The sequence below is a fragment of the Rhineura floridana genome, chromosome 2 (assembly GCF_030035675.1).
Source record: "Rhineura floridana isolate rRhiFlo1 chromosome 2, rRhiFlo1.hap2, whole genome shotgun sequence".
In the NCBI taxonomy this organism is placed as follows: Eukaryota; Metazoa; Chordata; class Lepidosauria; order Squamata; family Rhineuridae; genus Rhineura; species Rhineura floridana.
This window is the reverse complement of record NC_084481.1, coordinates 77,682,190-77,704,996: the sequence shown is the minus strand read 5'-3', so window position 1 is coordinate 77,704,996 and position 22,807 is coordinate 77,682,190. Positions and strand designations below refer to the sequence as shown.

The 22,807-nt window shown below is 43.9% G+C and overlaps 1 protein-coding gene across 1 annotated transcript in view; it reads right to left on the bottom strand.

The window, feature by feature from the left end:
- The window catches only part of MARCO (macrophage receptor with collagenous structure), a 54,041-nt gene extending 33,719 nt beyond the window's left edge, over positions 1–20,322 (bottom strand). The window contains 5 exon segments of the mRNA XM_061612707.1: positions 3,886–4,098; positions 5,460–5,480; positions 5,482–5,496; positions 11,026–11,127; positions 20,310–20,322. Coding sequence (XP_061468691.1) covers positions 3,886–4,098; positions 5,460–5,480; positions 5,482–5,496; positions 11,026–11,127; positions 20,310–20,322 — 364 coding nt within the window.
- Between the last annotated feature and the right edge of the window lie 2,485 nt (positions 20,323–22,807).

Genomic DNA, 22,807 nt, shown 5'->3' with positions numbered 1-22,807 from the left:
GACTACCTCTCATCTAGCTCACTCAAGGAGAAGTTGCCAATGAAAGTCTTTCCCCCTAAGATGAATTGCAGCACAGGGAAACTTTGTTAAGATCACTGCTAAGGAAAAAAGGTTAAAGCTCTCCTCCCTGTGTGTTGTGTGTGGTCCTGCTGAAAATTAGCCCCCCATGCCTTGTGTTGCTTGATGTATGGGGATGTAGGATAGGGCCTGCTTAGACATTGCACACGACTGCCAGGGCATTTTTTAACACATAAACTGTGGGGGAAATTTCCCCCCAGCCCTCATGAATCTCTCCAATTAACTCAACCCCCAACTGCCCTTTTTATTCTGCTTGGCCTAAGTTTACAATTGGGGAAAATGAAATGAAGATTTAGAGGCTGTTTGTGTTTTTCTCTAGACTCTGTGATTTAGGATTTGCCATCCAGTTTTAAGCAAAACCTGGGCCTATGTAGCCCATATGCTATAAGTACAAATAGAGGAATAAGAACAACCAAACAGGGCTTTTGATCCAGCTGAAGCTGCTTCACACAGGAACTGGGCAAGAAGAGCTATAGGCAAAGCGATTCAATGTGATTAATGGAACATATTTGTCATGGCCCCGTCAGAGGACTCATCAGACGAGGATGACTCGGGAGTAACAGCAGCAGACCCAGAAGCAGCAGACCCAGAAGGAGAAATGGAGGAAACTCCTGAGAACCCAGCTCCTTCTCCCCCTCAGCTGCAGAGCACCCCAGACACAGCTGAAGCCCTTCAGCCAGGCGCAGACAGTGAACAGGATACTCCCCCCTCACCTGCAGAACGTAGACAACAGAAGGTCAGGCAGAAGAGGGGCAGGCCTGTCCACTTAAGGCCAAAATGCTGATGGCTCACACCTGCTGACAAACCTGCTCCTTAAAAGTCAAACCTTGGTTTCAGCTTGTTGTTGACTACAACATCAGGCGTGACCACTGTGTGTCTTCCTATCCCCTGAACCTTGACTTGGACTGATCTCTTGGCAAACTAGACCCGGACCTTCACTGATGTCTCTTCTGGATTTCTGGTTTGGCACGTAAGCTTTGAACGGCCTCTGTCCTTATCTTGCTTCCTCCTTGCTAGCCTGGCAGATATATAGCCAAGTTGCCAGCTGAGGACTTACGGCCTGGCAATTACCAAGGAATCTCCAGCCCTGCCTGCACCCCCACCGACACTGCTGTCTCAGTGAAGAGCTGACAATATTTAACCAACCCAGAGGTCCTGGAGATTCTTCAAGTGCATTACTTTCAAGTTGTTCTGAAATAGATATTGATAGCTATTGGGAACACCCACCAATGGCAAAAGAAGTCTGCAACTAAAATAAAACCTTTAATCTTGTGGGAAGAAGATTCTTCCAACAACAACAAAAAAGAATAAGCTCTAGGCAGAATTCCAACAACACATTAGTTTCAGTGAAGGCTATAGGGAAAAAAGTGAGAATTGTTTTAACAGAAAAAAATCCAGAAATGTTTCCCTTTCCCTAAATATACTCCAATCCCCCATGATTGTTCTCAGGTGACTGTACTGGGTTATTGTAAACAGGGATGTAGTCAACCAGGGTCTTGGGGGGTCTTAGACCCCTTACTTTTTTGGAAGCAGGGTCCTAGCCTGGTCCCTATGTCTCCATCATCCTACAAGCCAATCAGCCACAGAGAAGAATCTTGTAGCATGCTTCCTTCTTTCCTGCTGATTGGAGCCAATCAGAGTGAAAAGACTCTTCTCAATAGTTAACACACTCTCTTTTCATGCTGACTGGCTCCTAGGGACATCTGTTGTTGTGGGAGGAAGGACTTGGGAGTATGGAGATGATGACGCAGAGCGAGCAAGTAAGCGAGGGGGCATGGCATGACTATCATGATAGGACCCTGCACTTCTGAATTTGCCACTATGCTATTGATTGTAAATGAGCTGGTTTTCCTCCTGAAACTGCTTAATGCTGCAGTTCACACCCTAAACTGTCCCAGGTAATTATTGACAGGCTCAGCTTAGAAACTGGATCAGGCCACTGTTAATGAGCTCGACCACCAGGATGCTGTTCTTTTTTTGTTACATCACACACCTTCATTGTGAAGCCAGAATGCCACGGAGTGCAAAGGTCCCATTTGGAGAAAGCTTCATCCTTACTGAATGAATCATTAATGCATTCCCTTCACTATAAATTCTCTTAAGAGAGAGTGGCTCCTTTCTCCTACAGGCTTGAACCACTGATTATAGAATGCATTAATGACTTATTCAATAAGACGGAGGGCCTAATTGCCAGCCAGGACAGTAGCTCCTATAATGGACTCAATAACCTCTGGGGATTAGATTTAGTGGCCTTGCCTTTCCATTGTGTGTATATATGTTTCATCTTGGTTCTTCCTCCTGTCCTCTCCCCCCCCCCCGCTTTCTTGTTAAACAAATCCTGTTCATTGTGGTGTTCATAAGAAATAGGTGAAACTGGGTAGGAACATTACTGGCAGGACCAACACCAGGCATGACTGGGCCCTTGGGCACCAGCCTGCCCCAGGCCTGCGGCACCTGCCCACACACACTGCCTACCTCTCCTGTCGCCTCATGTGAATGCCATGTGTGCTGCATGTGTATGTCTACCATCAACCAAGATGGGGGGTGGCTTCCCTAAGGGGCTGATGCCCCTGATGCCATCCTGGTTGATGGCATGTATTCACAGCAACAGGAGAGGTAGGTGGAGTGTTTGTGCAAGCTTATTGAAGCCCGTGTGGTCTGTATGGGAGGGGGTGCCTGGGAGCTCCCTGTCTGTGATCTGCGGCCGGGTAGGGAGTTGACTCTGCTACAGACTGTGGAATGGGAGAGCTCTCCTCCCACCCTAAGGAGGGTCCCTTCAGGGTCCCCTCTGGGCTGCAGAGCCCTCAGCCAAGGCCCGACCTGGCTGCCCTCTGGCTCCAGCCCTGATTACTGGGATACCTGTTCAAATATTATTCAGCCACTAGCTTCCCCAAACCCTGATAAGTGATATGGACATTGATATTCTGGAGGTACAGAGTGCTAATTTAGAGTCCTGTTGGTCTTATTCTTTTTGCCTACTCCATCAAGGACCCAGAGCCAACAATTCCCCGCACAACAGGAATTGTGGGAGGGGGAAATGGGGACATATGTATGGATGGATAGGTCTTCAATTCAAACCTTCAGGAATAAGACTTAATAATAAGTCTTGGGGCAAAAGGACCGATAGCTCAGTGGCAGAGGACATGCTTTGCATGCACATCCCCCAGGCTCAATCTCCAGCATCTCCAGGTAGGGCCGGGCAGGACTTCTGCCTGAAACCCTGGAGTGCCACTGCTAGTCAGTGTAGATAATACTGAGCTAGATGGAGCAATTGTCTGACTTAGTATAAGGCAGCTTCCTATGTTCCTAACAGCATCTCAGCTAACAGTGAAAGAGTCTGTCCCTTGAGTGCTTTTCCTGCAGGGGAAATTTGTCCTTCATTCCAGGTCCTCAAGGGGCCTCAGGCTGGAGATGCCATAAGAAACATTACACAAGGCCTTTGCTCTAGCCATCTCAATGCTGAGTGGGGGGTCCTTTGTCGGTAGCCAGATCAACAGTTTTCAGGGCACATAACACCACATTCCTTAATACACCCAGCACCGCTAGTGACCAGAATCTATTTATGGGAAATGATGACAAAATTACTAGCTAGTCTAATCAGTGTAAACAGTTTTTTCTGAGCCTTATTGTTGTGATTGGCAGAACTGGTTCCAGGTTTGAGGGGTCCCTGGGCAAAGGGCATCCTGACGGGCACACCATTTTCTACACAGAGTTCAGAGTATTTATTATGCACGCTAAGACGATAGGCAAAATCAATCAATCAATAAACAAACAAAAACCTCCAGCCTACGTACTACAAGGAGGTACCTGTAAAATTGGCCATCTTCCATTGTAAATGTTGGTTGCTCAGCTTGATTATGTGAATTTCTTCCTTTAAATTTCTGATCCAGTTGTCTCCTCCTCTGTGTGAGCTTGCTCCAATAAAGGCTTCCTTTTGCACAGTGGCATTGACAGAATAGCTTGCCAGTTTCTTGGCAGTTTCTTCTTTCATTTTATCTATATCTATGGTCATCTCATAGACTGAAAATAGAAGAGATCACAAAATAAGTAGAGCACAGTATTGCTCGTCACCTCTTTCTTAGCAGCTATTAACCAAATGTACTGATTTTCTGCACTGGGCTCCTCTGAGAGGAAGGGCAGGATATAAATCAAATAATAAATAAATAAATAAATTTTGGTTTCCTCCAATATAGCCCTGTAGTTATATAACACTGAGACAGCAACCCTACACCCAAGGAACAAACTTCTAAGTAGAGATACATAGAATTGTACTTATTGTTTATTTTACATATGGCTTGTTTTTATGCAGACCACTTAGAAATGCAAATGATTAAGTGGTATACAAATGTTTTAAATAAATAAAATGCTTTATATCTTGGAAAATGTGATTCTATCCCACCCTCCAATAGCATATCTATTATTGTTACTGTTGTCATGTAAAAAGTGGTTGTACAGCTGTTTATAATTGCTTATAATGTGAATGATTAATGGCACAGATCCCCGCCACCAGCAGCCTTCCTATGCCCACATCCTCTTATTTCATTTTCTGAAGGATGTATTCTCTGGAATACACATTACTCTGAATGTTTATTTGAAAATGGGGAGGGAAACACTCAGTGGTGTGACTATCTTGCCACAACAAGGCTACCTCTCTCCACAGTCCATTTAGTACTGACTGGCTATGACACAATTATCTGTGGATGAAGCACTGGAGGAGGCTATTATACAAAAGCTGAAACTGAGGTAGGAACAGGCAGTCACTGATCAATTGGTGAAGCCCAGCCCTGTAGCCAGAGAGTGGGGTAAATGGAGGCACCCCCTAGAGGTATGCTTCACCTCCCCCCGGGTTTTTTTTGTGTGTGGAAAATTGTCTTCTTTTTTCATTTGTAACATGACAGACAATGACAGCCTCCACTTAAAGAATAACAGTTTGTTTTAAGAACAGGAGCAATTTTAGAATAGGACCCTCTGAAAAATTCAGTGAACAAGGCAGGGCAAACACACAATAAAAGTCTCATCTAGAAGAGCCCACAAAAGTCTGCTCGCTCAAGACTTTCCCTGACTGAGGGTGGATTTTTCATGATCACAATCACCTTATAATTATTTAAGTGATCCTGAAATAACCAGCCTGAATAGTAACATGACCCTTGTAGAGTTAAATATTAGAACTATGTATTATGGGCTAGACCCCCCTGGATTTTCCTTTGCTTTGCTTTTCAGGTTCAGGTAAAGAGTATGTTTATTCTGCAGTTATTATGATGAGCAGAGCAGGATTGGGTGCTTATTGCTAAAGGGTGAAATAAAGAGATAACTTAAAATGATCTGAGAAAATATCTACCCTAAGTTACCTTTTACTCTTTTAAAGCATTCACTATACTCACAATCATAGCAGCTATTTTTTCTTCTTTTTCTGAGTACCTGATGGCAAAGGATGAAAACAACAGAAAATAGAAATATTGTTGTGTAGACTACAGTTAGCTAGCTGGTTGGATGGATGGCCACCTAGGCTGTAATTCAAGCCTAATTTCTGATTTTTCCATCATGTGCAGCTCAGCATGAGGCCTTTCCAGGGTCTGGACAGAAAAACCAACCCAGCAACCAGTACAAAAATTCTAATTGTTTTCCACAATTAGTTTCCAATTGCTAAGTTAGTCCTTTATATAGCAGCCAGTTAATTTCCCCCCCCTGCATTGTCCAACAGCAAGGAAGATCAGGGACAACACTAGAAAGAGGGACTTTCAAGGAGGAGTTAACAAACACACCCTGAAGTAGTTATTTTCTCTTTGCTCTTCCCTAAACTTGTAGTATGGACAAGTTTGTTTTTGGGGTGGAATCCCTGATGCAGCATCAAAGCCAAATAGTTCAGTTCATGGAGAGTCAGAACACTGAGAGAGACCACAGGTGAAAAAGGACTTGTAGCTATGGGCAAACTCAAGCTTTTGAGTCAGGTATTCCTTGGGATCTCTCAAAATAGGATGAGATAATTCAACAGATCAAACTTCATTCATGTAAAATAACAAACTCTCTGAATGGAGGAGGAATGAGGAGGAAGATCGCTGCCTTTCCCTTCCCCTGGCCTTGCCCATACATCCTCTCCGCCAGTGAAGGAGGGATTGGTTGGTGCCATGAACCTCTTCTCCCCATAGCCCCACTTAGAAATATGGTTGCCCCAACTAAAAAGAAAGACTGGCTACAGGTGAAGCCTATCAACTAATAGGACTAGATGGAACCCAAAGATTATCTGTTGTGTGGTCCAAAGCTATTTGTCTCACAGTTAGGGTCAGTTAGCATTTGCATGCCCTCCCTTGATGACTGCAGCATCAGGCGGTGAATTCCATCTACACATTGTTCAGCACCACAGACAGAACTTTCATAGCACTTCACACACAGTGCTTTCAAACTAAGAGTCACCTCACACAATCTGGCCCACTGCAGTGGCAAGGGGTGGGGGTAATGTTTGAAGGTCAACAACAATCAGGTGGGCAGATTTGGACACTTGGTTATCTCTCTTGCACATCAGTATTGTCAGCCACTGGGGTACTAGATGCTGGCATGCCAGGCTACCGTGTGGCCAGCCCCACCCATATGACAGATTTATTTCAAATACTGACCAGCAGCAACACGGGAGCAGCTGCAGTTTAGTAATGTATGTTCAATGCCTCAGCCGTGAATCATTAAGGGCTAAGAAATCAGGTGAAGCTCATGCAAGTGGAACTGGCTCTTGGTTTTGTGGCTTTATGGACAATTACAATGTGCCCTAGCTAAGCAATCTTCAGTCCTTTCAGCCCCATGACCCACCTTTAACCTCAATCCACAGCATGGGTCCACTTTGACTATCTTACCATATACAGCAAAATTGGTGTTTTCTGTGCCCATTTTCTCATCTCCTTTCTTGCGGCCTTTCTCCTTTCTCTCATCTCTTTCTACTGTTCTTTTCTCTCTCACCCTCTCTCTTTAAAATATGTCAACCAGGAAAAAATGGCAGCACCACTATTGTGACACACCATATATAGACAGATATTCCACCTCAGGAGTTGATCACACAAGCCACCAGTTCAAGACCAGTGCCTGACATGATTTCAGTAAATTTGGCTTGTTTGTTTCTATCTCCTAGTATATTTCTCCTCACATCCCCAGGACTGCTGGTTGTCCTATCAGTCAGCCTTCGGATCTCCATATGCTGTTGTTAAACGCCAGGTCGGTACAGCATAAGATCTCCCTTGTTCATGATTTAATTGTGGAGGAGGCGGCTGACCTGGCGTGCATAACCGAGACCTGGGTGGGTGATATGGGAGGAGTTGCTCTTACCCAGCTTTGCCCACCTGGGTATACGGTTCAGCATCATGGTAGAGCCGAAGGTCGGGGAGGCGGGGTTGCCGTGGTCTATAGGAGTTCTTTCTCACTCACCGAGCACCCTGTACAGGTGACGACTGGTTTGGAGTGTCTCCACCTTGTGCTGGGCCAGAGAGACAGGCTGGGAATTTTGTTGGTGTACCGCCCGCCCTGCTGCTCAACAAATTCCCTAACTGAGCTGACAGAAGTAGTCTTGGAGGTATTGTTGCAGTCCCCTAGACTGTTGGTACTGGGGGACTTCAACGTCCATGCCGAGACTGCTTTATCTGGGGCGGCTCAGGACTTTATGGCGTCCATGACAACCATGGGGCTGTCTCAGTTTGTTACTGGCCCAACGCATGTGTCGGGACATACCCTTGATTTGATCTTCGCCACTGGACAGGGAGATGGTGATCTGGAGGTTGGGGTTTTTTCATCTACCCCATTGTCATGGACAGATCACCGCTTGCTGAGGTTTAGGCTTACGGCGACCCTTTCCCTCTGCAAGGGTGGGGGACCTATTAAATTGGTCCACCCTCGGAGATTAATGGATCCTGAGGGTTTCCAAAAGGCTCTGGGGGATTTTCCGACTGAGAAGACTGGCGCTCCTGTTGAAGCCCTGGTTGAACTGTGGAATACGGAGATGACCCGGGAGGTTGACACGATCGCTCCCATGTGCCCCCTCCTATGTAGAGCTCATACAGCTCCATGGTATACCTCGGAGCTGAGAGCGATGAAGCAAGAGAGGAGGAGGCTTGAGTGCAGATGGAGGCGGACTCCCGACGAATGCAATTATGCCTTGGTAAGTGCCTGCTCTAAGCGATATATAGCAGCGGTGAGGGCAGCAAAAAAGAGATATTTTGCTGTCAGTATTAAGGCATCACTCTCCCGCCCAGCGGAGCTTTTTAAAATTGTACGAGGGCTTTTACATCTTGGCCCTCGGGATACTATAGATTCATCTGTAGCCCGCTGTGAAGAGTTCGCTGGACACTTCCAAGATAAGATCGCTTGCATTCGTCGGAACTTAGACTCCAATATTATAGCAGTTGGATTCAATGAAACATCCAGATCACGGTCTTGTCCTCATTTATTGGATGAGTTTCAGTTGGTGCAGCTTGAGGATGTTGACAAGATCCTTGGACTAGTGCGGGCGACCACGTCTGTGCTGGATCCTTGCCCCTCTTGGCTGGTGAAAGCTGGCAGGACCGGAACCTCCGGCTGGGCCAAGGAGGTAATTAATGCCTCTTTGCGAGAGGGAGTGGTCCCTGACTGCCTAAAAGCGGCGGTAGTGAGACCGCTCCTGAAGAAACCCTCCTTGGACCCAGATAACTTGAACAACTATAGACCTGTGGCGAATGTTCCGTTCCTGGGCAAGGTTCTGGAACGGGTGGTGGCCGGCCAGCTCCAGGGGCTCTTGGATGACACTGATTATCTCGATCCGTTTCAATCCGGTTTTAGGCCTGGGTTTGGTACCGAAACAGCCTTGGTCGCTCTGTATGATGACCTTTGTAGGGAGAGGGACAGGGGGAGTGTGACCCTGTTGATTCTCCTTGATCTCTCAGCTGCTTTTGATACCATCGACCATGGTATCCTTCTGGGAAGGCTCACGGAGTTGGGAGTTGGGGGTAATGCTTGGCACTGGCTCCGCTCCTACTTGGTGGGTCGTCAACAGAAGATAGTGCTTGAGGATCACTGCTCGACACCCTGGACTCTCCATTGTGGAGTCCCACAGGGATCGGTACTGTCCCCCATGCTTTTTAACATCTATATGAAGCCGCTGGGTGTGGTCATCAGGAGTTTTGGAGTGCGTTGTCACCAGTACGCTGATGACACGCAACTTTATTTCTCCTTTTCATCTTCCTCAGGTGAGGCTGTTAACGTACTAAACCGTTGCCTGGCCGCGATAATGGATTGGATGGGAGCTAACAGACTGAAGCTTAATCCAGACAAGACCGAGACGCTGTTAGTGAGTGCCTTCTCTGCCCAGATGGTGGATGTTCACCCTGTTCTGGATGGGGTTACACTCCCCTTGAAAGAACAGTTTCGTAGCTTGGGAGTTCTTTTTGCCCCTTCCCTGTCTCTTGAGGCTCAGGTAGCCTCAGTGGCACAAAATGCTTTCTACCATCTTCGATTGGTAGCCCAGCTACGTCCCTATCTGGACAGTGACGACCTCGCCTCAGTCGTTCATGCTCTGGTAACTTCTAGATTGGACTATTGCAATGCACTCTACATTGGGCTGCCCTTGAAGACAGTTCGGAAACTACAGTTAGTCCAGAATGCAGTGGCCAGATTGTTGACGCAGACCAGAAGGTCCGCTCATATAACACCTGTTCTGGCCCGTCTGCACTGGCTTCCTATTTGTTTCCGGGCTAAATTCAAAGTGCTGGTTTTGACCTATAAAGCCTTACACGGCATGGGACTGCAATACCTGGTGGAGCGCCTCTCCCAATATGAAACTACCCGTACACTGCGCTCAACATCTAAGGCCCTCCTCCGAGTACCATCCCATCGAGAAGCTCGGAGGGTGGTGACTAGAAATAGGGCCTTTTCGGTTGTGGCCCCCAAATTGTGGAATGGTCTCCCCGATGAGGTGCGCCTGGTGCCGACGCTGCTATCTTTTCGGCGCCAGGTAAAACCCTTTTTATATTCCCAGGCATTTTAATGTGTACTATTAATATTTATTGATGTATTTTGCTGCTGTTTTGATTTTTGTTTACGTCTGTTTGGTTTGATTCCATTGTATTATTGTATTTATATATTTTCTGATTGTTTTATTGTTATGTACACCGCCCAGAGAGCCCTTGGGCTTAGGGCGGTATATAAATTAAATTAAATAAAAAAATAAAATAATAAATAAATATTCCTAATTATCCCAGCAATTTATTCTGAGGAGCAGAATGAATTTGTGATAAAAAGAAGATGCTGCTAGTATCCTGCAGGATAAGAAGCTCTTGAAAGGTTCACCCAGGTTGTTATCAGGGTCCTTAAGGTAACAAATTTGTCTAGCATATGGCTGGATGTGAGAACATCTGGGAAACAGCTTGAGAGGCTAAAGGTCTGAAGGTTATTTACTTGCATGTTTGGAATTTGTCCTCTGCAAATGGAGTGTCCTTTGTTTTTATTTTTCACACACATGTTAAAAGTTTGGAACTTTTAGCGTGGAAATATATGTAGATTCCTTTTGTGTGTGTGTGTGTTTTATACCATAATTCTTTCTGAGATTTTTGGGTTTGACTGAGAATCTTTTTTTAAAATACATACACACACAAAACACATTTAGGCTGCAATCCAGTACACACTTACCTGGGAGTAAGTACCATTGAACCCAATGGAGCTTACTTTTGAGTAGACATGTATTGGATTGCAGTCTTATTTGTGATTTGAGACACAACAATGTGTCTTGAAAGCAAGATTGATTTGCAGAGCATCCCTGAGTGGACGCTCTTTTAGGTCTTTAAGACAAGCTCCTTTCCTCCACATCTAAGCTCTTATTCTGGCGGCAGGACATGCCCCTTCTTCCCAAAAGAGATTTGCTAATTGGATATTTAAAGTATTATTGGTGCACAATCTTTACCTCTAGATTCAGGAGAGAATACAGCATTTAAGATTAATTACCTTTATAGGCCAACAGTCCGAAGCCTACAGTGAGCACAATCAAGTACGGTATAACCACAGCTGAAATGCAGCAGTTGAAAGTCTTTTTCTGGCCTTTTGGATCTAAGGTTTTGGGGAGAAAGAAATGTCATCCAATCATTTTTGGCTTGCAAATGAGTGACCAATGTGCTGTGTTACTGTTTAAGGCTATAACCCTATGCACAAATACTGAGAGTTAGAATCAGTGACTTGCTCCTGAGTAAACATGGATCCTGTTGAGCTGCACAGTTACAGTTAATAGTGAATTCTTGGACAGGCAGGCTGTGATACACTATGTCTTTAACACCTTTGTTCAACTTAGCTGTATTTCCAGATAAAGTTCCAATTTCCTGGGCTGTCTGAACTGCAAGGAAGCTGTGTACAGTGCAGGTCCACTCTATGCATGATTGCTTGAAGGGAAACCCTACGAGTAAAATCCAGCACTTGGAAAGTTCATTTTAAAAAGGAGCTCCAGTTCCAGATCACCCCCTCCCAAAAGGAATTAGTTCCAGATCAAATTCACCCCCTTCCAAAAAGAATGGATCCTGTTCCAGTTAAATTCATAATTCATTCACATAGTCCTTGGCTTATTTCTTTTCAGCCTTCTGAATTTTGCAGCTGTTCTGCTAAAGTATAAAATATAGTTAAGAACACTAAGAAAATATTGAAACACACACACAGTGTAATGTGAACAATTGTTTTATTTATTTTTCCTAGCCGCTATGATGTTTACGCTTAAATAGCAGCATCACTTTTCAGATAGGTAAAAATGGTAAATGCAATGGCCACAATCAAACACAGAGTTAAGTGTGATGAAACCCATATTACTAAATTAAAATAAAAATTGAACAGAATTAAAAATTGCCTTAAGTTCCATTGCAAAAATAATTTAATTCATGTTCAGTTCACCTGGAAATGATAGGAGCCACTTTGGGGTGTAATTCAGAGATTTTTGAATTAATTCAGTGAATTAGTTAATCTGAATTAGTTCATCGCAAGGAAAGGTAAGATCACTGGGGTTTACTCCCAAATGACTGTACAGAGGACTGCAGCCATGGTACTATAGTGACCTGAAATCCCCTGTCTTAGAGCTGCTTCACACCATCATTTGACACAAGGTGAGCAGATCAAATATGACTTGGATTTTTAGTACATTTTGGGTCATCTTGTGAATGATCCGTTAGAGGTAGGCTGCTCTCTAAAGAGCAGTCAGAGTGCTTTATCTCCCAATTTCAGCACTGAGGACCACAATGCTGAGATTGGGAGATAAAGCTGTAGGGGCTGTCAGGCTACTTCCTGCAGCGCCAGATCTGGCTTTCAACCCACAGTTTACCCACTCCTGCTCTGACTCAATATTCTGGCTCTAACACTTCACCATATCTTGAAAAATCTCCCCATACTGAGCTCAGATGAGTAAACTGTGATTCTTTTGTTAAAAAAATCTTTTTATGCATCTAACTAAAAATATACTTCAATAACATATAAGAAATAAGGTAATAAAGGAGAAAAAATACAGTTGAAGAAAAATTTAAATGAAACATATGTATACACGCAAAAAAGATACAAATTTGGGTCCAATCCCTGGGAAGAATAATAATTATTAATACTGGAGGGTCCTGTCATGCCCGCCCGACCCTCAGGGTCCCGGGAACATGCATCAGGCTCAGACCCCCACCCTTAGGGAAATGAGACTGGAACCGAAAAGCTATTACTTCACCCTTGCCAAGGCTGTGTACGCTCACAACAACCCTGCAAGGTAGAAGGTAGGCTGCCACCACCCCTGTATACTGGTCCACTCAGAGCCAGGGGATCTCTGAGCCCAGAAGGTATATAAAACCAAGGTCCTAAAAGGCAAGAGTCACAGTTACACTCCTTGCCAGGCACCTCTGGTTTAACACTTAAAATCCAAGCTTTTAACTTCTTAACCCTCTTTGGTAGTGAGTGACTGAGGTTGGGTCAAAACACTGAATTTAGAACCACCCCTTCTCTCAAATGAACACACCAGGTTAAATAGAAGTAGCTTTATTAAAATATATAAGTGCACATATCATATAGCAACAAGTAATCCTTTAAGACCATTCACCCAACAGGGGTTTAGGTTCTTACAGAGAATTCATACACACAACAAGAAAATAATAAACTAGCTCACCTAACTACTTACATACGAGGTAGTTGGTTGCGTGGCACCTCTCCTAAGAGAGATGGATGTTCAACATAAAGCAATGGAACCAGACATAGGTTGCCTTCCCATAAGCAACCCCAGGAACCATAAGGCAGAAAAGGTTTGGAACTCTGGTGCCAGTCAGCATAGGCAGAGAACAGAGAACAAAAGCTGTGGGTCCCTAGCCCTATACTTAAGGGAAAAAGATCCTAACGGTCCAACATTAATTGACCAATCAGGAATTGACTGATGTAACTTTCTTCTCGATGTTTCTCACATTTTCGCGCCTTCAGGCCCCCCTCCCAACGGTGTTTTCCAACTGCATAGGCCAAGGATGACCTTGGGTGCCAGGCACTGGCTAATCAACAAAGATAAACAGGTGCAGCTTGTTAAGGCTTCTTCTAACCGTCTTCAGCTGGGAAAATGAAACTTAACTTTGCAAATTGGCAAGGCCTGTCCTTTCTGACTATAACCATCTCCCAGAGTCCCTTACTGGAACCAAAGTGTTGTCATCAGATTTCTAATAACTCATGACCATTACAGGTTCATGACACGCCCCTTTTTGGGAAGATGATGTCAGAACTCTGAATAGTTCTGCGTCATCGCCACAGCAACCAGGAATAAGGGAACAATCAAAAAAAAAAAATTCCATCAACATTACAATACAGCATATAAAAAAGAGAAGAAAAAACACTTTAATACATTTTAAGCAAGTGAGCTACTTCTTGTCTTATGCCTTCTAATTAAGTTCAAAGTTACAACATAACAAACAATAAAGGAGAAAAAGAAAAAAAAAAAAAAGAAATAAGGGACCCCTAAAACACCCAAAAAGAAAAGAAAACTTTATTATCAAAAAAAAAATAATAATAAAAAATAAAAAATAAAAAAAAAAAATAGAATGAAAAATGGGGTGATCCAAAACTGGTCCAAGTTCAAAAAAGGTCATAAGCCGTAAAATCTTTAAAAAGTCCATAAAACATGTTAAAAGCATAAAAGAGTAAAACAAGGTCTAAAAACGGTCCAGAGGTCATCAGAGCCGGGAAATCAGTCAATGGAATAGGCATGAATCAAATATCAATCAACTGGAACAGGTAACCGAGATAGGGCATCTTCAACAACCTCCATAGCAGGAGTGCAAGTCAAAACCAGGTGTTTCCTAGAAAAATATTGCTTCATCATATTCACATGGTATACTTTAGGTTTCTTATGGGATTTAGGGTCAATTAGCAGATAGTTGGTGTCGCTCAACTGGGCCTTGACAATCAAAGGGCCTTCCCAGGCCACCGACAACTTATTGTCTACTTGGGCCTTTAGTACCAAAACTTCTGACCCCTCAACAAAGTGTCTTTCTTTAGCGTGAGCATCATAATGGGCTTTCTGCTGTTGTTGAGCCTCCCCCAAATTCTCATGAGCGACAGCCAAAACATCTCTTAAAATATTCTGTAACTTCTGAAGGTAAGTTACTACCGACACAGGCATAGCTTCCAACCTTCCTTCCCACTCATTCTTGAGTAATGACAAAGGCCCCACCAGATCCCTTCCAAAAACTAGCTGGTTGGGGCTGTAGCCCAAGCTGGCAGAGGGAGTAGCCCTATAGGCGAACATCAGGAAAGGTAAAGCTACATCCCACTCTCTAGGATGTTCTAACACATACGCCCTTAACATTTTATTAATAGTGGCGTTCATTTTCTCACATAGCCCATTCGAGGAATGGTGACCAGCAGTCGTAATATGATGTTCCATACCAGCAAGTTCCCAAAGTTTTTTAGTTAACTTGGCCACAAAACTCGGCCCTCGGTCTGACAAAATAGTCTTGGGAAACCCCCAACGCGAAAATAACTCTAACAAGGTTTTAGCAATGACTGGGGCAGTGATGGAACTCAAAGGAATAGCTTCAGCAAATCTCGTGGCAAAGTCAATTACAGTCAAAATAAATCTTCTCCCAGTCTTAGTCGGATTAAAAGGGCCGATCACGTCCACAGCCACTTGAGCAAAAGGTTCTGCCACAATCTGGGATACTTGTAAGGGTGCCTTGGGGTGATCACGCGCATACCCAAGTTGTTGACAAATATCACAGGATTTTACATATTCTTTAACAGTCTTAGCCACTAAGGGCCAATAAAAATGCTGGGTAACAGAAAACAAAGTCCGTTTCACACCCAGGTGCCCCGCAGTCACAACATCATGGGCCAGCCGCAATACATCCAGGCGAAAAGGTTTTGGCACAACTAATTGTCTGACTGGTTGCCAGTCCGTAGAATTCCCCCCAGGTACATGTTCTCGATAAAGCAAGCCTTTGTCCCAATAAAATCTCACTTTCACAGTCTCTGATAAGGCAGGAGGGCTTCTCTCGGCTTCTTCTCTGCAGTTTTGCAAACTCTCATCCTTCAGTAAAGCTGCCTTAAAGGCTTGGGAGCTGGCTGCCGGTAATTTACATTCCTCCGTCTCCCCCACACTGGGTTGAAAGGAGTTTTTTCCCTGTTGTTCGGGCAGGGTCCCAGCCCTCCCAACGGCAGCCCTCTCTTCCTCGCCACCCAGAGGCCATTTCTCCCCACAGTCTTCCATAGGTTGTGACAAAGTTTGAGACCTGGTAAGAGCGTTTATTTCCGCTTCACGTACAGTCTCTTGATGGCTTAGGAACAACAGATCAACTCCTATTAAAACATCCCATAAATGGTCATCCGAATGAACTATAACTCTATGGCGTCCAGTCCAGCCTCGGTATGAAAGCACCACATCAGCTACGGGCACTTGCACTGTCTGCTGGCCATACGCTGTGACCGCCACTTGTAACTCTGGAACATATTGCTCCGGCTTAACCAGCCGTTCTGCAATACTGGTAATTTCTGAGCCTGAATCGATTCTTCCCTTGACCTTAATACAGTTTACATATATGGATTCGGAAAACTGCGTTTGAACCCATTCTTTACATTCCGATGAAAGAGGTCCTGGAGAGTCTTTCTCTGGAAACAAACTATTCTTTACTCCTCCCTCTCGATCCCCTGACACAGTCTGTACAACACTCACCGGCAGGGCTTTAACAACTGGTCCACGAGGAGCCTCAGGACGGTCTTGTGAATTTGGGGCAGAAAATACAAAATCCGATTCTGCTCCTTCATTCTCCTCGGCTGACGACCATGAAGAAAGTTCAGGAGGTTCCGCTCCAGGGGACGTTAAGTCTCTCACGCGTGCAACTGGAGCAACCTTTGGGTTCTTCCTTCCAGCAGGATTGGGCTTAGACAAGGTTTTAGAACAGGAATTAGCTTTATGTCCAATTTGCCCACATTTAAAACAAATTATTTCTCCACGGGGCTTCTCTTGCAATGCAGCCTCGGGCCGGGCGGAAGACACTTTGAAGTAGCCAGCAGGCCCCCCTTTCTCTTCCTTCGCCGGTTGCCCTGGTTTCTGCATACCTGCAGTCTCTCGCCTCGGCGTTTTCACAGGAACGTACTCCGGTCTCCGAAACAAAGTATACTTTTCTCCAGCTCTGTTTCTAAACATACGATCTGCTAGCATGCCTGCTTCAGTCAGAGAACGGGGCTGCTGGTCTCTGACCAGAGCCATCAAATCTCGAGGGAGGCGTCTGTAAAACAGTTCTTTTGCAAACAGATCTAAAACCTCCTCTCGGGTTACAGCCTCGGCTGTGTCAGCCCAACGTTCCACATTTCTGCCCATCCGTGCAGCAAAGGCTGAGAAGCTTTCCCGAGACTTCTTCTGGTCTATTTCTAAATGCCGAAAACAATCCTCTGAAGTTAGCGCAAAATGAGACTTGGCTAAAGCATAAAAGTAGTCAAAATCATCTACATACTCCAGTGGCAAAGAGTTCAACAGTTCTCTCAACTCGCCTTCAGCATTAATGCGTAAAGCACTCATCCAGTACTTTTTAGGCACACCTTGATCCCTACAAGAGTGAGCAAAAACTTGGAAGAAGGTAAAAATGTCATCTGTCTCACGAAAAGTCGGAAAGGATTTTTTATGGAGGTCTGGTCTTCCTCCTCGCGGTTGTTGCATCTCACGAGCAAAGCTTTCCCTACTCCGGCGATCTTCCTCCATAGCCTTGAACTGCAGGGACAACAGCTTCATTTGCTTAGCCAGGTAGCGCTGCATGCTCCTAGGCAGCTCTTCCTCATCCAAATCTGATTCCTCCTCATCTTCGCTATCCTCAGTTTGCTTAGACACGAACTCCTTTTCATCTACAGAAGGCTGAGGTATAAACGACAGAGCAGCAGCGCCTTCTTCCAGCTGAACAAGCTGACTAGGCAACGCAGTGTCTGCCAGGAGCACATCCTCAGCTCCATTCTTTTGAGATCTGGTTTTTATCTTTTGCGACATTCTGCACTAACCTTACTACCCAAAGTAACAAACAATTGTGTCAGAAGTCTCTTTAAAATTTACAACTTGCTGCAATGCACTTATCTCACACAGCGTGTTCACTTAAGAGCAGGAATGGCTTCGATCCTCACCACTGCCAGCCATGTCATGCCCGCCCGACCCTCAGGGTCCCGGGAACATGCATCAGGCTCAGACCCCCACCCTTAGGGAAATGAGACTGGAACCGAAAAGCTATTACTTCACCCTTGCCAAGGCTGTGTACGCTCACAACAACCCTGCAAGGTAGAAGGTAGGCTGCCACCACCCCTGTATACTGGTCCACTCAGAGCCAGGGGATCTCTGAGCCCAGAAGGTATATAAAACCAAGGTCCTAAAAGGCAAGAGTCACAGTTACACTCCTTGCCAGGCACCTCTGGTTTAACACTTAAAATCCAAGCTTTTAACTTCTTAACCCTCTTTGGTAGTGAGTGACTGAGGTTGGGTCAAAACACTGAATTTAGAACCACCCCTTCTCTCAAATGAACACACCAGGTTAAATAGAAGTAGCTTTATTAAAATATATAAGTGCACATATCATATAGCAACAAGTAATCCTTTAAGACCATTCACCCAACAGGGGTTTAGGTTCTTACAGAGAATTCATACACACAACAAGAAAATAATAAACTAGCTCACCTAACTACTTACATACGAGGTAGTTGGTTGCGTGGCACCTCTCCTAAGAGAGATGGATGTTCAACATAAAGCAATGGAACCAGACATAGGTTGCCTTCCCATAAGCAACCCCAGGAACCATAAGGCAGAAAAGGTTTGGAACTCTGGTGCCAGTCAGCATAGGCAGAGAACAGAGAACAAAAGCTGTGGGTCCCTAGCCCTATACTTAAGGGAAAAAGATCCTAACGGTCCAACATTAATTGACCAATCAGGAATTGACTGATGTAACTTTCTTCTCGATGTTTCTCACATTTTCGCGCCTTCAGGCCCCCCTCCCAACGGTGTTTTCCAACTGCATAGGCCAAGGATGACCTTGGGTGCCAGGCACTGGCTAATCAACAAAGATAAACAGGTGCAGCTTGTTAAGGCTTCTTCTAACCGTCTTCAGCTGGGAAAATGAAACTTAACTTTGCAAATTGGCAAGGCCTGTCCTTTCTGACTATAACCATCTCCCAGAGTCCCTTACTGGAACCAAAGTGTTGTCATCAGATTTCTAATAACTCATGACCATTACAGGTTCATGACAGGTCCTTTTTTAAATATTTGTTTTATTTGTAAGTATGAGGATGTTGTCCTTGGGGTTTTATTCTATTCTAACTTGAAGCTGAAGAGTTACTAAAAATTCTAAATAGTGGCATATTTCACTGGAGGTATTTGACTACTGTTGTCATCATTTATATAGAAAATAAAATTCTGCCACATAGTTTGAAAACAATTTTTGTTTGTCCTTTCCTATTCCTTAATTTTGAGTTAATTTTTTCAGCAATAGCTGTGGACCAGATTTGTCTGTAGCATAACTGCTCATTTAACCCATCTAAATGTTTCTATTTTCTTGCAATAACCATCCTGGCACCAACAATAAATATAGAATCAATTCTTTATCCAATCCGTTTTCATTTGGCTCATCCCATATCCCCAGTAATGCTAACGAAGGGATTGGTACTAGTTCTTGTTTTGTTATTAAGTTAATTTCTAGTAAACAGTGATAAGCAATTCACAAGAATGGATCAATGCACCAACTTTCACTGAAAGGTTAGCTCATGTTGACGCCATCATATTAAACACACACCCCAAAAATTGTGTGAACTCTCAAGTCCTCACTCTCTTTCTCTCTGCTGTACCCAGAAATACAACAATGGTAATTAAAGGCTCATTTCCTGGAGGCACAAGATTCATCCTTCATCAAAAATCTTGAAACTTAAGAGAAATTAAGTCCTGATTTAAACCATAATGGAACATCTAGGTGTAGGTAGGAATACCCTGGTACAATAAAACACATAGTTTGTGTCAATTGAGATTTAAGAACATTTAACTTGCTGCTTTTCTAAGTGAAATATTCAGAAGTAGCATGTGGGACAGTGATTCTGTGTGCTGGGGGAAAGGGCTAATTAAAACACATGCATGCTATTCTTAACTAATATGAAGCACATAAACATTTTTTTACTTAGATGCTAATAAAGTGAGTAGTGGCCCCTAGGAATCCCTAATTCAAAGCAACCCCATGTATATTTACTCATAAGTAAGCCACTGTGTTCAGGGGGGCAGTCTTATGCAGCAATTCTAACATCACTTACCTGGGAGGAAGCCCCACTGAATTCAGTAGGGCTCACATCTGAGGGGACATGGTTAGTGTTGCACCATTAAGTCATTCAGGGTGGTATTCAGTGCTAGTCCTACTCAGGGTAGACCCACTGAAGTTAATAGACATGGCTAACTTAGACTCATTATTCCAGTGTGTCTACTTTGAGTAGAACTTAGTTGACTACAACCCTATGCATCATGATATTCTGCTACATTTGTCACGAAAACAATTTAGATAAGACAATATTATTGTCTTGTTATGTAATTAAAATCCAATTTAACTTTTTAAAAGGCAAGCACTTCTGAACACTCATTCACTAATAAAAAATATTGTGCTTCCCCAAGCCGATATCACGATCAAATAGTGAAAATACTTTACCATTTATTTCAAATGCCGTGATTCCAGATGATGCAAACTTTAGTTTATCTGAAAGACTTAATGATCCATCCTTGTAGAGTCCATCATCATCATAAGTACCTGGTTTGTCCATGATCGGTTTTTTTTTTACTGTTAAACTACAGTCTTGTCAGGATAAAGTTAGACACTGAGGAAGAAGAAGGGGCTTCCTAGTTTTATCTACTGGACATGCTGTTAGATAAACATTTTCTGTTGACTGGGGTTTTTTTTTGTTCTAGTCTTGCAAAAAATCTTTCTGATGTGGTGTCCTTAGCACTTCCTTCAAAATTTCTAAATAGGTTGGTCAACGTGTCTAACAGAAAGTAAAGAGATGTACTTAAACCTGAAGATCCTTATTCAGCAATGTGAATTTAAGTTGTCAGCATGAATATCATTTATGGAACTTTCTGGTAACAATGGCATTATTGGTAGATTAGTCTAATCTGCATTTTTCAGATAATTAACATGGAATAATTTGCAGATGGCATGTAATTATGTCATTTTGGACCCCCCCTTTGAGACAACTTAACCCCCTTTGAGCCATTACTCCAACCATCCTATCACTGTCTTGCCATGCAGTTTACTGTCTTTGTATACTGTAAATCAACACTGACCAAAAATAAAATTAATGATGGAGAGTGCTTTGATTTGTGGGGAGGGCTCTGGGGAGGGATGGAAGAGAAATTTGATTCAGTTCACATTTAAAGGACAATCTACCTAACTTGCACTTTCTGAAACATTATGTGAAGTGGAATGGAGCCATCCTTTGAAATTCTCACTTCTCTGAAATTAATTTTGCAATGCACTTCTCTGACCTATGCATATAAAAATGTGCATACTAAAGTTTGCTTAAAATGCATACATTAGAGAAAATAGCATTAAAAATGCATTAAGGAAATAGATATATTGGGAAAAATTGCTTTGGAAAATTGTGTATATTAGGCAAAATTGCGTACAAAAATGTGTATAAGGAGATATTCACACTAAAATGATGAATTTTCAAGAAGACTTGTTAAAAAATGTACAAAACAATGTGGAGAACTGAACAAAACACAAGGGAAATGAGAAACTGAAATTGATATATTCATCCATCCCTATCTATGGGTCCAGGGTAGAAATAATTCTGAACATAAAACCATAGTGATCCCTTGGCTTAGTTCTTGGAGATTGTTTACCCTCTTTCAGTATCTTTGGAGGGTGTCAGAGAGAGTTGGAATGTAACAGGTAGATTTACAGGGATCTCATATATGATGTTCAAGTCTGTATCTGACCTGTGTTTCATCCAGACCCCAAGCTGCCTGCCAGGTTTTTTTTCTGAGAGGCAAAAGTGAATATTGCAACTATGATTGACCTTTGTGTCATCTGGTCAGAGCTTGGAAAAGTTACTTTTTTGAACTACAACTCCCATGAGCCCAATCCAGTGGCCATGCTGGCTGGGGCTGATGGGAGTTGTAGTTTAAAAAAGTAACTTTTCCAAGCTCTGCATCTGGTGCCCAGTATCCTGAAATGGATCATGCCACTGGATCCATTTTGCAGGTAACATCTTATTTCCCTGGTCAGAGAATTCCCAAGTAGAACAGGGGTGTGATGGGCCTGCCTCCAGTGTTCTCATGTGTGTTGTCACATGTGCAGACCCTGGTTGCTCCATCTGACCTTCCCATGTTGAGCAGGAAGGTCTGAAGGGGGCTTCTAAGTGCATTTGAGTTAAAGTGGTTACAATCCTCCAAGCAAACAGAAAATCTGTACTATTAGGTTCCCATCCTCAGGGAGAAATCTAAGCACAGACCCGGTGCCAGCAGGAGCTAGCCGAGGGTCCCTGCAGTTGAGAGGGGCCCTGCTGCTGGGGATAGGTGGGTGTAGCTTCCACTCCACAATCCGTGCTAGCATGGGTCGTGGAGTGTGCACTCAGTGACCCACTGCCGGCACAGATTGCGAATCAGGAACCACCCTCCCAGGTAACACACTCCCTGCCACGGGCTGCCCATGCCACTTCCCATGTTGCCACATCAGAATGCTCCACATGCATGTTTGCCATCACTCAAGTTGGTAGCAGGGACATGCTGGGCATATTTAAGCCTCTGGGGGCAGCGGTTGTGCTGCCACACCACCTTTGAGGGCCCACTGCAATCTGGTGCCTGCCCTGTCTAAGCATGTTGCCCAAACATTCTTAGAAACCTCTTTCAGACATTGCATTCAATGGGAAAGGTCATAGCTCTGTGACAGAGCATTTGCTTTGCAAGCAGAAGGTCCCAGGTTCAATCCTTGGCATCTCCAGGTAGGACTGTGAGAGATCCATTACCATTCAGTGTAGACAATACTGAGCTAGATACCAATGGGTCTGACTTGGCATAAGGCAACTTCCTATGTTCCTAATGCAGGAAGGATGGGAGTAGCATCAGTAAAAATTGGGTCATGGGGGGCTGTGATTTCCTAGGTTGCTAGTTCAAGGAAAGGGGGAAGAACCTTAGGGGCATCACAGAGGCGAGCTCTAGTAGACATTGAAGCTGCCCAGCAAGCATAGAGTCGAGGAGCAGCTCTGCCATTAGGCACACTGAGCTTTTTGTCTGAGGTAGTGGATT